This window comes from Bufo bufo, chromosome 4, assembly GCF_905171765.1.
Source record: "Bufo bufo chromosome 4, aBufBuf1.1, whole genome shotgun sequence".
NCBI classification, from domain to species: Eukaryota; Metazoa; Chordata; class Amphibia; order Anura; family Bufonidae; genus Bufo; species Bufo bufo.
Genome location: NC_053392.1, coordinates 176,853,510 through 176,869,853, shown reverse-complemented (window position 1 = coordinate 176,869,853; position 16,344 = coordinate 176,853,510). Strand labels below are relative to the sequence as shown.

Below are 16,344 nucleotides of genomic sequence, written 5' to 3'. Positions count from 1 at the left end.
CGAGTCATCACCTTTCATCACATTTGGAGTGCTGCCTATTCTTTGGATACACTATATTGAAGGAAAGGTTGCCTACCTTTTCAGAGGATTTGCACCCTAACTACTCTTTTTTTTCACTGTGCTGCTGTTGCTTTTTTGGTTTTCATTGTCTAGGATTAAAGTAAGAGACAGACTACAGACAGCTAAACTAAGTTCCAGCAGAAGCTGAAGAGTTCCTATTTACTCCAGCTAGCATAGCAGGGCTGAGATTGTTGCAGAGAAGCGTTTGCCTGCCATTTAAGCCAATACCTGCTGATGACCAAGATACCGTTTGGAAACTGTTTGGATTGCCCTTTATGCCAAGTAAAGTTGTGTTCAATGTTACTACAAGTCTGGCCTCCATTTATTCTACTTATTCATCATCCAAGTTCAACTCCCCTTTTTGCACTGCTTCGGACTACATCACATCTGGGATCCAAGGATATCCAGGTAGGAGCACCGTGACACGTGCATACAACATCTACAGAGACATTGTAGGCTACTCTACACCACTCTGGCAATCCTACCCTGGGTACCAACATTACCATCTACAAAGTGGACTACATGTCCTCGTTGCTTAACTGCAACTGGCGTCATGTTTACTTGCTCTATAAGAGGGACATATTTCATAGAAACCTCCTAAGGGGCAAGGGATACCCCAGTTGCCCTTCACCGTTGGCCCATTGCACAATCGTTTTTTAAATTTAGCAGTGTAATAAAGCCCATATAACTGCAATACTCTCAGTTGTTCTGCACTAACACACTTAATCGCACTTTATCTCTGTACTGACAACACGGTGCTACAGATTCATACTGTAGGGTGTAGTCCTTAGCAAACCCTCCGTCTGCCTCCAAAGTATGCCCAGGCTCCCGAAACTTTACATCCTCTGGACTACTTAGCTGAGTCCAAAAGCCTCTCAGACAAGTTATTTCCACAGTCTGTTTTGAACGCATCTCTTCTCAAAACTGTTATGCTTCAAAAATATGTCTCCCTTAGAGACTGGTTTAAATGCTTTTCCTCCACTCTGGCTGGTTCTCTTATCCTGCACTATTCTCTGTTGCATCTGCTCACTTCTCTGGCTCACTCTCAACTAACTTTACTTCTCCCTGTGGGGTGGGTAACACAGCCCCACCTAGCATCGGTTACTAGCCTTATGTACTATGTTACTATGTTACTAATGGGCTCTTAATTCCTTCTGCCGCATACACAGGGATTGCAGAAAAATATATTTAAATCCCTTAGGTAGTGGAGCACTGAGTAGCAGTGGGACACTGCAACTGGAAATGTACTGGAAAGGGCTGATGCACAAGGTGCCACCCAAGCCCCATTGTTGCAACTGGCTAAGTACATAATGACCTGGTCATTAATGCTGGGAACGCCAGGTACTTATGTAACTGGCCGGCAGCCGCCCTTGGCCTCCTGAGTTCAACTATAGTGCCGTCCTCAGGATGGTGATGAACTTGAATACTTTTTTTTTGGGAAGGGGGTTATTATATTCAAAAAAGCATATATGTGATTACTACACCAATACACAGAAAAGCACACAAAATTTTCTGTGAGTGATAAATTTAGGCCTAAATCTGTTTCTGTCTATTTCTGTCTCCACACGTTTCCTATCAAAATTTCTTTGCAGGGTTGTTGAAATTATTAAGACTAGCATATACACTCACCTAAAGAATTATTAGGAACACCATACTAATACAGTGTTGGACCCCCTTTTGCCTTCAGAACTGCCTTAATTCTACGTGGCATTGATTCCACAAGGTGCTGATAGCATTCTTTCGAAATGTTGGCCCATATTGATGGGATAGCATCTTGCAGTTGATGGAGATTTGAGGGATGCACATCCAGGGCACGAAGCTCCCGTTCCACCACATCCCAAAGATGCTCTATTGGGTTGAGATCTGGTGACTGTGGGGGCTATTTTAGTACAATGAACTCATTGTCATGTTCAAGAAACCAATTTGAAATGATTCGAGCTTTGTGACATGGTGCATTATCCTGCTGGAAGTAGCCATCAGAGGATGGATACATGTTCTCATTCTGTTTACGCCAAATTCGGACTCTACCATTTGAATGTCTCAACAGAAATCGAGACTCATCAGACCAGGCAACATTTTTCCAGTCTTCAACAGTCCAATTTTGGTGAGCTCGTGCAAATTGTAGCCTCTTTTTCCTATTTGTAATGGAGATGAGTGGTACCCGGTGGGGTCTTCTGCTGTTGTAGCCCATCCGCCTCAAGGTTGTGCGTGTTGTGGCTTCACAAATGCTTTGCTGCATACCTCGGTTGTAACGAGTGGTTATTTCAGTCAACGTTGCTCTTCTATCAGCTTGAATCAGTCGGCCCATTCTCCTCTGACCTCTAGCATCCACAAGGCATTTTTGCCCACAGGACTGCCGCATACTTAATGTTTTTCCCTTTTCACACCATTCTTTGTAAACCCTAGAAATGGTTGTGCGTGAAAATCCCAGTAACTGAGCAGATTGTGAAATACTCAGACCGGTCCGTCTGGCACCAACAACCATGCCACGCTCAAAATTGCTTAAATCACCTTTCTTTCTTATTCTGACATTCAGTTTGGAGTTCAGGAAATTGTTTTGACCAGGACCACCCCCCTAAATGCATTGAAGCAACTGCCATGTGATTGGTTGACTAGATAATTGCATTAATGAGAAATAGAACAGGTGTTCCTAATAATTCTATAGGTGAGTGTATGTGATTACTACACAAATACGCAAGGTAGTACACAATATTATCTGAGGGGCCCAAAAATGTCACGGCTACTGAAGGGTCCCAAACGAAAAACCCAAAGCCAGAATGTGGGTTGTAGCAGCACCAGCTATCCAACCAGAAGTAGAAGTAGTAGGCCACAGTTGTCCCTGCTGGCTTTGGAAAGGCCCAACATTATTGCTGAGGATAAGATTGTGTATTGAACGGCTCACTCCTCCTCTCAGTGACAGCAGGATGATGTGGAGGTGACTTCAGAGTCTGACACCATGCCGTGGAGCCAGGGGTCACAGCGCTCCTCCTGCAACTCCTGCAACTCCTGCTTGTAGCCCCAGATAAGGCTTTCAGTGGAGTCCTCTTAGTCTTCGTTGCCTCTTCCTAGTGGACGCCTTCCTTTTTCCTAAGAACTGGCAAGAAAACCCCACCACGCCCCACGGCAGATAGTCAATAGAGTCTCCCTGTTGACTTGTGTGAGAGCAGTCAGCGTTTGTACTGCCCTGAGGAGGAGGAGGTGGCTGCATATTCCAGCCATAGCCGTGTAGGTGGTGGTAGTTGTGGCACCCATAGCTGCGGTATTGGCATTGGGGGCAATGACAGTGGCAGTCGAGGCAAATGCAGAGCAGGGAGGGGGCAAATGAACCCACCATGATATTCCACAGTCTAATAGAAAAAGCAGGGAGGTTGAGGACTCCGATGACGATTGTGTGCTGCACAGGACCTTGGAGCCAGATTGGGGTGTTGAGGAGAAGGCAACATCAGAGGAGGAGGATGATGGCGGCAGCAATACAGAGCAGAGGTCACTTACCTCTCAAAGAACAGCCAGGGCCACGTCTGCTTTGGGATTTGTTGATGCCACCTACGCACTAGGTGGGTTAGGCCCAAAATGTGCCAGAGCAAAGCCGAGCTCGGCTGCCTCTAGCTCTATGCAAATATCTCCATCTCCCATCTGGCATTTTTTCCCCACGATACCGGAAGACAAAAGCACTGCCTTGTGCAAGCTATGCAAGAGCAAAATAAGACATGGTCAGGCAAACACAAATGTAGGCACAACAGCTCTACTGAACCACATGAAGTGTCATCACCTCATCCTCCACCGCTCCATAGTCATCTAGACAATAGAATGCATGGCCATGAAACAACTCTACATGCCCAGCAATCCACTTGTATGCAAGCTTAATTCCCACCTGGCCAAATCTTTAGGGAGCTAATGGCATGTGATCAGATTTGCTGATAGATATCTAGCTGGCATTATTTCTCCCAAAAAGCTATTCCTGCCTTGTACTCCCAAGTGGCAAACAACATGGGCCGCTTCCTGCGATTCTCGCTGTGCGGCAAGGTTCACACCACAGTTGACACCTAGAGCAGCTGTTACGGACAGGGACAGTACATGTATTTCACGGCCCACTGGGTCAATGTTTTTTTCCAGCAGTGGTGAGGCAGCACCCCGGCAACGAGGTCAGGTTCTTTTGACATCATCCACTTATCCCCCTTATCCCCCTCCTTTGCCCCCACACCAGGCATTTATCCCACTTATATCCCTCCTCTGTCTCCTCCTCCATGGATACTTGCCCGTCTCCAACAGCAGCAGGGCACAGGGTTGCTCGCACTACCCCTCCTTCCTATCACATGTGTCAAGTCAAGCATTGTCACAACGTGTTGGAGCTGATCGGCCTGGGCGAGAGTAATCACACTAGTAAGCAGTTGCTAACAATAGCATGCAGTAAACATCCCACTGGCTGTCATCCTGTCAAAGGTAGGGCAGTGAAGTTATTTACATGGGACTGTATGTTGGAGGAGCTGAAGGCAGGGGAGTGATGTTTTTTTTACATGGGACTGTAAGGGGGCTGGGAACATTATAATAATACTGGGGGCAGTGCAGAGAGGGGAATTATAAGTACAAGGGCACTGTTAGGGGACACAGTATTGTAAGTAGCAATAGGATAAAACTCTTGGGGTACCAGGTGGAGGAGGATGTTAGATAAGTGAGGAATCTAAGTTGTCTGTGTGTCAAACTCTGCAGAGATGAGACGTGGCTGAAATTATTTATCATGTCAGAAGATGAGGAAAGAGAACATCTACATCGGAAGACATATTACTGGATGTAAGAGGTATGTGGTGCTGTATGTAATTTCTAATTTAAATATGCCTTTAGTAGTAGGGTTGCCTCCGTGAATAGTGATTTCAGGCTGCTGTCCAGATTAGGGCCCCCAGACACAACTTTGCTTGATGCCCCAGAAATACCAAGCCCGTCCCTGCGTACTACTACCAGCATCCTGACTGTGGCCACCACTCCTATCCTCTCCACCTCATGCCTCCACTGCCTGCAGCCACCACAAGGGAGAACTGACCACATAGGAATTTATACAGTTACAACTGAAATTATTGGAAGCTGTAAAATACCTCTTTGCACTTGCAGCCAGCCAGTCGCAGGGGCAACACGTGAGGTGCACGGTGGACCGATGAGGGGCCAAATAGTATAACACACAGTTCATCAGTTTACTCACGGTTAGCAGATAGCCTCCCTGGGCTGGCAGCACAGTGTTGAGGCGGACAGCACGAAATCCTCCGGGGCACGCTCTGTGGTAGGAAGCATCAGCCAAGATGGTGGTTGAGGTGCCCTTGATGTTAGGGGTGCTTAGGGTGCTTGTTGCGGCTGAGTCCCTTGATGGTTTTTGTCGTGACGCTAGTACCGTTAATGGTGGTACAAACATAGGTAGTAATAATGAGGTAGACAGTGGTAAGATGCAACTCACAACTTTTACGTTGGATGTCTTTTAGTTGCAGTAGTACAAATATGCATCTCTAGATGGTACAGAGTTAATTCTGCAAATCTACAGTTTTAGGCTTGTCAGGTTTCTTGGGTTTTTGGAGCAGTGGGTTAGGTGTACCTGGTTCTCTTAGATGCTTTGGATCCTATTCCTTGTCTTTCCCTACAAGCTGAATATCTTGGACAGGAAAACTCAACTGTCTCTTTGAAGTTTGGTGTGGCTGCCTGAATCTATAAAACCTCCACCATGCAAAGGTGTCTGTGGCCCTCAGCAATGGCTCTTATCACCGATGAATTCTTAGGAATGCTTGTTTATTTTCCAGGGAGGCAAACTCTTCTCCTACTGGTCAGGGATGCAAGTCTATAGTCCGGCCACAGAAGGAAAACGCTCTTCTGCGCCTCACATCTGAGTATCACCTACTAGCGAAGTTGTCTCCACTCACTAATCTGTGTTGCGAAGTCTTCACTCTGTCTTTCCTCCCACTAATTTGATCTGACTACCTCAGACTAATGTAGTCAGACTACCTCTGACTACATTTTTACTCCACTTGTCTGAACTCCTCTGTACTCTGATCTGCCTTGACTAATCTGTGTCACTAGGCCTGACCTGGATATATATATATAGGACCTGAACTTTATCCCCATCTAGTGGTGGGATGTATAAATTACACCTAATAGGCCTGTTAACAGGGATTTAGCAAATACATAAATGCAAAGTTATACATTACAACCTAATGCTTTTAATAATGTAAAAAGTGCTTTTAAGCAGTGCCCACACACACGTAGTGGGACGCTGCACACTGAGCTCCCCCATATGGTGGCTGCTGGAATTTTCCATGGGTCTATGTCAGGAACAGAGAAAGGAGTTCAATGTCAGGCCTTCCCTCTCCTCGATCCCCATAGCAGTCATGTGGTGAGTACAGGAGTGCACCTAGCCTTTCTGCTGCCTGAGGCGAAAACTGAAACAGCACCAAATGCCAATTTCTTAACCTAACCCCTTCCCTCCAGCCCTACTATTAAAGACATATTTGGAAAATATTACATACAGAGCTATAAAACATGCAGGGTAATACAGCCCCACTAACCTCCAGTGAAGACCAGTGAAGTCTCCTCTGATGTAGACGTTCTCTTTCTTTTATCTTCTCCTTTCAGACCAGACCTCTATGATGATACTGTGCCAGTACAAAAAATGCTCCCTTATAATGTGTGTCAGTACAAAAAACTACCCCCTTTTAGTGCCCCCAGTACAACAAATGTCCCCTTAGTGGCCCCCTTATAATGTGTGCCAGTACAAAAATGCTCCTTTTTACAGCTGCAATGTCCCCATGGTGCATCCTCCAGTTACAAAATAATGACCCCCACCCCATTGTGGCCCAACACCATGCTGTCAAAAAAATAAAAAAAACTCAAATACTTACCTTCTGCTGTCAGAGATGCAGTGCAAGACACAGACCTCTTCTAGTCTGTGCCCTGATAGGCTACGGGAACTAGGACTAAAATGGTGGGCCAGGGAGACATTGCTCCTGTGCCCTGTCGCAGAATTCAACTGTATTGCTGTCCTGAGTACAGCGATGCAGTTGAATATGTAGAGATGGGCGTTTCCACAATGGAAGCGCTCATTGCCCATGGCCCTTCTGCTGTCCCCCTCTTGTCCCTACCTAGTGCTGATGGAGGCTATAGCCTCACTTCGCCTCATTGGTGGTGCACCCCTGGGTGAGTATGCCACTCTAATTCAGCCATATCAATTCACTTTCAGGAAATTCACTAAAAATTGAGTATTCAGTACTTGATTGTGCTACTGACTAAAAATGACAGTCTCCGCAGGACCAATTATGATGAATGTGCTTAAAGGAGTTATCCCATGAATAATGTAAACAATGAAAATATATACATAATCTAGACATGACACCCTCTTTCTAACAAAGCTATAACCAGTCCTGTACTTCACATGGATCCAGAGATTTCCCCATTCATTGCTCCAATTGTTATGCTAGATTTATTTCAAGCTGTCAACTTAGGGGGTGTGTCCTTTCTCAGGCGTGTGTCCTTTCTGCTGCAGCTAGTGGCAGTTGAAGGATGGAACTCAGCATGTGCTACTGTCTCAGTGAGCAGGACAGAGAAATTAGAAAAAGAGCAAACAGCAGGTGGCATCATACAGATAGATTTAAAGGGGTTATCCTATTCCTAAAATGCCTCTCCATACTCCCGGGCCCCTAGCATGGGTTATGCTAGGAAGGCTCACACCCCCCGACACTGGATGTTTTGATCCGCACCACGGGGAGATGCAGTGGTGGCCATGCGGGCGTCAGAAGCGACGCGAGTGCTGGGGAGCCAGGTATGTACAACCTCTGTGAGGGGCCTGGGTGTATAGTGAGGCATTTTAGGGATTGGATAACCCGTTTAATTGAATACCTCAGTAGCTATAATATGTTTTTAAATTACATAGTACCGTATTTTTCGTCCTATAAGATGCACCGGCCCATAAGACGCACCTAGGTTTTAGAGTAAGACACTGAGAAAAAAATATATTTCATTACACCTCAGGTCAGACCACCAATCAGACCCCCAATGTTAATCAGACCTCAGCTGACAGCCCCAATTAGACCCCCAATGTTAATAAGACCTCAGATCAGACCCCCATGCCTCATATCAGTCCTCCATGCGTCTTATCAGCCCCAGCTATATGTGATCAGCCATATGTAATCAGCCCCCAGCCATATGTAATCAGCCCCCAGTCATATAATCAGCCCCCAGCCATATGTACTCAGCCGTCAGTCATATATATAATCAGCCCCCAGCCATTATTCAGCAGCCCCCAGCCTAAGATCACAAAATAAATAAACCACTTACCTCTCCTGCTTCTGGATGCCGCCGCTCCTCTCCTCCAGTGCGATCCTCTTCCTCCTGCTGTTGGCTGTGCTGTGAACTGGTCACAGAGCGCCCTCACGCTGTGTGCAGCCACTGCACAGCCGAGGACCAGGAAGCGATGAGTACAGAGCCTTCACGGCTTCCTGGTCCTCCGGTACTAATAAGCGCTTCCATAATGGAAGTGCTCATTAGTATTCGCCCCATAAGATGCAGGGACATTTTCCCCCCAGTTTGGGGGAAAAAAGTGTGTCTTATGAGGCGAAAAATACTATAATTGCAAAAGTATTCAGATCCAGGTGCTGGTTTGAAAACTGCAGAATATTTTTCTATGGGACGACCCCTTTAATAATGATATTGCATATATGAGTTAACTCTTAAAATACTAATAAAATGCATTTTTTTTTAATGAAATGTTTATAAGGAGGACGTAAATAAAAATAATCCCTGAAAACACCTTTAAAATAAGCAGGATGAAATAGCAAACTAAACCAACTGGTTTTAGCTTTGTTATTAGCAATAGATGGGGATACCCATTTAGGGCCCACCTCTATTGGGCAAAGTAGAGAGTGGCTCTATAGAGATAGAGTGTCACTGGTTTATAATGACATGTTTGCACTATGTGGTTCTTTGTAAGCTGTGTATTTCAGCATCTTATCAACAGTGGCTTTGCGGTTAAACCTTTGAATTAAAGTGGCCTTAATATTACAATATAACCTAAGACATGGTAAAGACCCCAGCATTGTGAATAGGTCTAGCCCTTTCCAATGCTTATTAATAGCCATAGGACAGTGTACAAGGATCTGGATCTATATTATTACATACAGAATGAGAGCATTGCTTTCTTTAGTAGGCGTTAATCCTTTTTCAAAAGCTAAAGCCAACTACACCTCTTGACTTTCACAATTACCAGTGCAAATGGACTGGCATTGCTCATGCCAACAGCTGCCATACATTCCAGCATAAGCTCTATTTAAAGCCTTTAACCTGCTTTGAAAGAACGACTAGAGGACACTGTATCACAGAGTAATACACCAGACATGGGGGAGAAGACAAATGAAACAGGTAGGGGAAACCATTTGGTAAATCTGGGTCATCTATTTGAAAGTTTATGTTTTACATTTTATTGTAATGATGTTTTAAAGCAAATGCCTACTGTATATCGGACTGCACTGCAATTCACCACTGTGTATAACAGGTGAGACATGTCAGTTGGACGTGTCAGGGACAGAATTCAAACACATAGGGGGGAATTTATGATAAGGGATATATTTGAAGTCTACATTGTGCAATTGCTTAAATTTTGCGCAAGCGAGTGCAAGAAGTCGCAAAAGTCCTATTTTTGCGACTTTTTGATGCCGGAATTCTGGAGTGAAGGTCTGATAAATCAGGGCCATAGAATTCAAACTGTTTTAGACAGGTATTGGAAAATGTTGCACTGAAAGAATGATTTCAAAATGGGAAGTGTTAATAGTTTATTTTTAGAAATTAACGTAATGCAAAGTGAATGAAGTAAAGATAAAATGTAAATCAAATCAATATTTGGTGTGACCACCCTTTACTGTACCTTCAAAACAATACCAATTCTGCTAGTAAGAGCCCTTGCACACTACCGTAAGCCCTCCGAGATATACGGTCCGTGAGCGGGCCATATGTCCCGGAGCGGCATACATTGTGCGCACAGGAGCACACAGCATCGTAGATTACAATGATTCTGTGCACGTTGGGCCGCCTGCAGGACTATTGTCCCACACTCATAAGATCATATGAGTCCGCGACAATAGTCCCGCGGGTGGCCCGACTTCCACAGCATCATTGTAATCTATGATGCTGTGTGCTCCCATGCGCACGATCAATGCCGCTCCGGGATATATGGCCCGCTCACGGACCGTATATATCGGAGGGCAAACGGTCGTGTGCAAGGGCTCTTACAGTTTTAGAAGGAACTCGGCAGGTCGGTTGTTCCAAACATCTTGGAGACCTAACCACAGAGCTTCTGTTGGATCTAGACTTGCTCAAATCCTTCAGTCTCTTCATTTAATCCCAGAAAGTCTCTGTAGGGCTCTGTAGTGGTCATATCATTACTTCCAGGACTCCTTGTTCTTCTTTATGCTGAAGGCTGTTCTTAATGACATTGTATGTATCTATGTTATCATTGTCTATTTTTGAAAGCATTCTTACTTTGCAGCATTTTTCCTCACCTGCCTAACATATTTGCTCAGTAGTGTACATCTATCCATAGAACAGTTTCTTATTTCAGCATCTGATAAAAATCACATACAGACAGGTTACCGATGCTTTTCAAGCTTCTCTGAGCTCTGAAAGGGGTTGTCTCACTTCAGGGAAAGGCATTGTGATTGTCCATATTGTCTCCTTTGCTGGCTTGATTCATTTTTCCATCACATTATACACTGCTCGTTTCCATAGGCTAGGACCACCCTGCAATCCAGTAGCGGTGGTAGTGCTTGCACATTATAAGAAAAAGTGCCAGCCTATGGACACTTCCATGGTTCCGGCCAACAGAGAAGATGGAGCTTTTTTCTATAGTGCAGGCACGGTCACCACTTTTGGATTACAGGATGGTCATAACTAGGGATCGACCGATATTGATTTTTTAGGGCCGATACGGATAATTTGTGAACTTTCAGGCCGATAGCCAATAATTTATACCGATATTCTGGGAATTTTCATTTTTGAGAAAAAAAAAAATCCCTATGTTTATTGTTAATGTGTATTTTTTTTGTTTATTGTTAATGTGTATTTTTTTTTTTATAAATCTTTTTCATTTATACTTAATATTTTTGTGTTTTTCTTTTACTAACTTTTAACCCCCTTAGGGACTAGAACCTTTGTCCTATTCACCCTGATAGATCTCTATCAGGGTGAATAGCATCTCACACTGTCCCTGCTGCTCTGTGCATAGTGCACACAGCAGCATGGAGCTGAACATGGCAGCCAGGGCTTCAATAGCGTCCTGGCTGCCATGGTAACCGATCGGAGCCCCAGGCTTACACAGCTGGGGCTCCGATCGGAGGAGCAGGGGAGAGGGGATCCTGTGGCCACTGCCACCAATGATTAATACTGGGTGGGGGGGGGGGGGCGCACTGCGCCACCAATGTTTTTACTATTGGCCGGGATTGGGATGGGGGTGGGGGGCGCACTGCGCCACCAATGATTAATACTGGGGGGCTTGGGGGGGGCGCCACCGATTACCCGATGAACAAGCATAATAAGACCATTTGTGGGGAAACCTAAATCATTGTTTGGCGGCAGCAGATCATGATGTCTAAACAGCACTCTGCTGCCGGCAAACAATCATTCTGATTGCTCCTTCCTTTACTGTGGAGGAGATCGCTGCATGTGAATGCAGCTTTCTCCTCCACTGATGAGCAAGCGATTGTTAGGAAGAAGAATGCTTCCTTCCTGACAATCGGCTGCTTGATTAGGCCATGTAAACAGTTAAAAAGTGTATCTAATTAAACTATGACAAATGAGAGTTCAGCAACAATTAAGACACTGCTTACCGGTAACATAAGACTAGTGTTGCTCCCATTCCTATGTACATCAGTTGATACCAATGTAAAGCAAAATACTCAGATGACACTGATTGAGTTAGTGGTGATAAATACGGTATATCTGGTTTCATGTTAAGTCCCTGGGCTGTTTCAATGACAACATAAAGGTCCGGTATGTCTCACTGTCTAATAGTTTTACTTTGTTATCTCTTCCAGATGATTTTTAACCCCTTGTATAGCTTTGACTCGCATCTGCTGTTCCTTTTTGGCATCTTGCATGTGTGTCATTATGCAGCTAACATATGACATCACTGAGCACCAGATGCAAGTCCTGACATGAGTTGCGGATATGCTGAGTTAGGGCTCATGCACATGGCCTTTGCCGCAAAACATGTATACTGCCTGTGTGTATTCCACATTTTGTGAAACGGAACGTCCTGCCCTCTATAGAACAGTCCTATCCTTGTCTGTAAAAGGGACAAGAATAGGACATGACTATTTTTTTTTTGCAGGGCGGTGGACCTGAAATACAGATGCAGACAACACATGGTGTGCTGTCCGTATCTTTTGCGGCTTCATTGAAGTGAATGGGTCCGCATCCGACCTGCAAAAAATGGGGATCGAATGCGGAACAAAAATACGTTCGTGTGCACGAGCCCTTAAGGTGAGCCATTGTGCACCTGCACACCATCTTACTAATTGTGCACAGGGAATGTTAAAATTGGACGGCTGTATTTATGGCGCCACCCCCAGGCAAAGTCTTGGGAGCCAAAATGCACGTCAAGGCGGACGCCGGAACCCATCTTATTTGTTTGCACTTAGCACTTTACTTTTAATTTGTTTTAGCATACTGGGATCAATTTACTTTACTTTACTCATGAAATACTATGTGGTCTCATTTGTTAGTCTTATGTATTGGCAGCTGCTTGCACTTTGGTTTTTACTTTAACGAATAGTGATTATTTTTGAGGCTTTTAATATTTTGATTTATAAATAATGAATTATTGTAGTCTTTTTATTGTATTATTGTAGTACCCAATCTGTGTCCCTTTTTTTTGCAAAGTTTCATGCCCTGATTCCAGGGCAGCATTATTTATCATGATATTTAATAAAGATTATATTTTATTATGACTTGTTCCATGTTGCTTATTATTGTATAGGGGGATGCATAATTTTTTATGGCTGATCTTTTTGACTGATATGTAAATTCCCGTTTATGATATCTAAATGCAGTGTGAACCTAGTTGCATTGCACTGTAGTTTTCTCTTTGGAATCAGCACCAAAACGTCCAGCAAATATGCCGTGTTTGAACACATACTAACTGCAGCAGTTACGTTTTTATAAATGCGGTTTGTATGGTCACAGACAGTCACTTTCGGTGGGTCCACTCAAAAAATGTGAAAAATGAAAGGTGGAATCTGATTGGCTGCTAGGGACAACTAAGCCAGTTCTACTTTACACTAGTTTGAGAAATGACCCCAAGATCTCTGTCAGATATTTAATGAGAGAAATTTGAGGGAATTTCATGGTTTTAGGATGGAGTTTAATTTACTAAAGTATTTCAGATTCTATTACTATCAGGTATTCAGTATCATGCTTACATATCTTCAACTAATAAAAAGTGCTTTTAGGATTGTTAATTTTAATGTTATCAATCAGATATGTGAAATGGACACTAGGAAGAAGGTAACATCTATGTTCTACAGGATGATTATCCTGACATACTGAGAAGTATCGGTTTAATAGTATCTCAAAGTGGTAAAAAGATATTGAGGGTTTAGATGTTTCAGTTTGGGATACTATTTTAAGGGGTGTATATGGGGTCTCCAGGAATGGGAACTTTCTTTTTCTACAGAGTAGGAATACGTGAAAGTTCAGTGTGCCCTATGTGCTCATTCCTGGGGGCCACATACTTTCATTTTCTGTGGCAGGGGCCAGTTATTTCTGGATACTGAATTCAGGTTTATGACATTACTAATAAACAGCATTTTATCCGATTGCTCCTTGATCCTCTTGTTGCGGTTCTTGCATATAAACCTCATCTTAAATTATTAATAAATGAGGTAAAAAAAGAATATTTTCTTCATTTCATTTATTTTCCCCCTAGAATAATTGAGTTTGGATTTCCAGTATTTCTCATTTGTTATCACGGATAGAACAGACGGTTAATTATGAAAACTATATTCCATGAGGCACAAAAAAAAATTTTTGATTATGAATGGTCTCAATGGATTTAATGTATAAGAATTTTCCCCTTTTCTCCTTTCTACCTTTTTTCCCTGCTCGGGTTCCATCCTCCAGTTCCCTATGAGGGTAGGGAGGCTTGACCCGTTCGATACCAGCGTATTGGAGCGATGTGTAAACATGGTGCCCGCTCGCATGTGCAGCGAGTGTCATGGCCGGCAGAGACCTGCGGATAATTACCAGGACCGGCAATAATGCTGATCGCGCTAATTAAATACTTTAGATGCCGTGACCAAGTGAGATCTCCGCATCTAAATGCACAAGAGAGCTGGCCAATTGGGGCATCAGTAGTTGCGCTGAACACTTTCAGCCTCTCTGATGAAGCTAAATATGTTTATGCTGCAATTCTAATTTTGGCCACCAGATGGCAGGCCAGGATAAGAAATGAGCAATATTGAGTTTAAATGGCATTTAAAAAGTCCCTGATAGAACAACATGAAAAATTTAAAAACATAATTTATAGGCTCATATATGAGCCACGAAAATCTCACAAAAAAATTAAAAAAAATGTTAAAAAATATATAAAAAATAAAAAAAAATAAAAGTTTGTCACCCCCTTTCCATATATTGAAAAAATTAATACCTAAATAACAACAAATATAAACATCATGGGTATCACCACGACCAAAAACGCCATTTTTTCATTGCTTCTCTTACCCAAAATTTTTTTAATAAAATGTGATCAAAAAGTAAAAAAGACCCACAGAATGAAGGGCATGGGTCAGTTTTGTCGTAAACAAAACACCATGGGAACAAAACCTGTAAAATGGTGGAGGAATTGCGTTTTTTTTCCAATTCCACCCCATTTTGGAATTTTTTTTACTGCTTCCCACTACATTTTATGCCATAATTAATGGTGGCATTAGAAAGTACAATCTGTCCCACAAAAAATAAGCCCTCATACAGTTATGTGACCGGAAATATAAAAAAAGTTATGGCTCAAGGAAAATAGGGAAGAAAAATGAAAACGCAAAAACGAAAAAACCTCTGGTATCCTAAGGGGTGGTTAACTTCACTTTTTATTGCTGATCAATGTTAATTTTTTTATTTTTTTTCTGTTGTGTTCTGATTTTCTAAAAATAAAATAATCTTCTCCTGTGGATTCCATGAATGCTATTTATGGCCCTGCTCTCTTTCCTTGTGACTTGGATCACAACTGCTTGTATAAAAATAACCAGTTTACACTAAGCCAGTGATGTCGAACCTTTTAGAGGCCGAGTGCCCAAACTGCAACCCAAAACCCACTTATTTATCGTAAAATGCCAACACAGCAATTTAACCTGAATACTATAGTTCAATATAGTATATATTCCATGTACTTTATCATTTAGCTATTAAAGCCCGCCTACATTCAGTGCCCTGTCTGTGCTGTTCATAGTGCGCCCTGCGCTAATGAATGGCAGGAAAAGTCTAAGGCATATTGGTACACCTTAGACTTTTTTCACAGTGCCATAGGTTCGCCATCACTGCTCTAAGCAGTTGTAGTCAACAATATGGGCTATGTTTGCATACATCAAACGCAATATATTTCTGTGCACTTTCATCTCAATTACATGTTCACACCTGGGTAAAATAAGATTATTTATGTAAATTTAAGAGAAACATACAGTGTATCCTGATATACATGTTAACTTGCTCTTAAAGAGGACCTTTCTTTTTTTTTGTATAATTGTCTTTTTATTGAAGAAAAAAGTACAATAATAAAAGTGCATTTTTACAATTTTTTTATGTAAACAATTAACTATCAGGAATTTTAAATGGATAAAATAGCAGGAATGACAATACAAATACAGCATCATAATGCCAATTCCAGCAAGCCATATTAAGTCCCGAAAACCGGGTAGATGAATCTCACATTCTAAAATGATAATATATACTTATAAAGACGAAAATAGGAAACAAGACAAGACACAAAAGGGCAAACATACAAAAAGGGGAAAAGAGTATTAGTCGCTCTTATCAAAGAAAGTATCCCAAGGTTGCCAAACCTTATTAAACTTATCTACCGTGTTATTAATAACTGCTGTCAAATACTCCATTCTTCTAATATCCGTGATACTAGTAAACAAATCTAATTTAGTAGGTATGTCCTGCCTCTTCCAAAACTGGGCAATGAGGCGTTTTGTCGCTGACAGGACATGAAGTATTAAGCAAAGCACCGGCTTCTTTAGCACTATTGGAGGCATGTTCAATAGAAACATGTAG

At 42.7% G+C, this 16,344-nt stretch overlaps 1 protein-coding gene across 2 annotated transcripts in view; it reads left to right on the top strand.

Moving 5' to 3' along the window:
• The first annotated feature begins 254 nt into the window (after window positions 1-254).
• Window positions 255-16,344, top strand: part of STRIT1 (small transmembrane regulator of ion transport 1) — a 40,102-nt gene continuing 24,012 nt past the window's right edge. The window contains exon 1 of one of the 2 annotated variants that reach the window (XM_040428131.1): window positions 255-468. In XM_040428131.1, the coding sequence (XP_040284065.1) occupies window positions 336-468 (133 nt within the window). In that variant the 5' untranslated portion in view covers window positions 255-335. Of the gene's footprint in view, window positions 469-9,294; window positions 9,445-16,344 lie in introns of those variants that run through there. The other variant, XM_040428132.1, reaches the window with a different exon arrangement.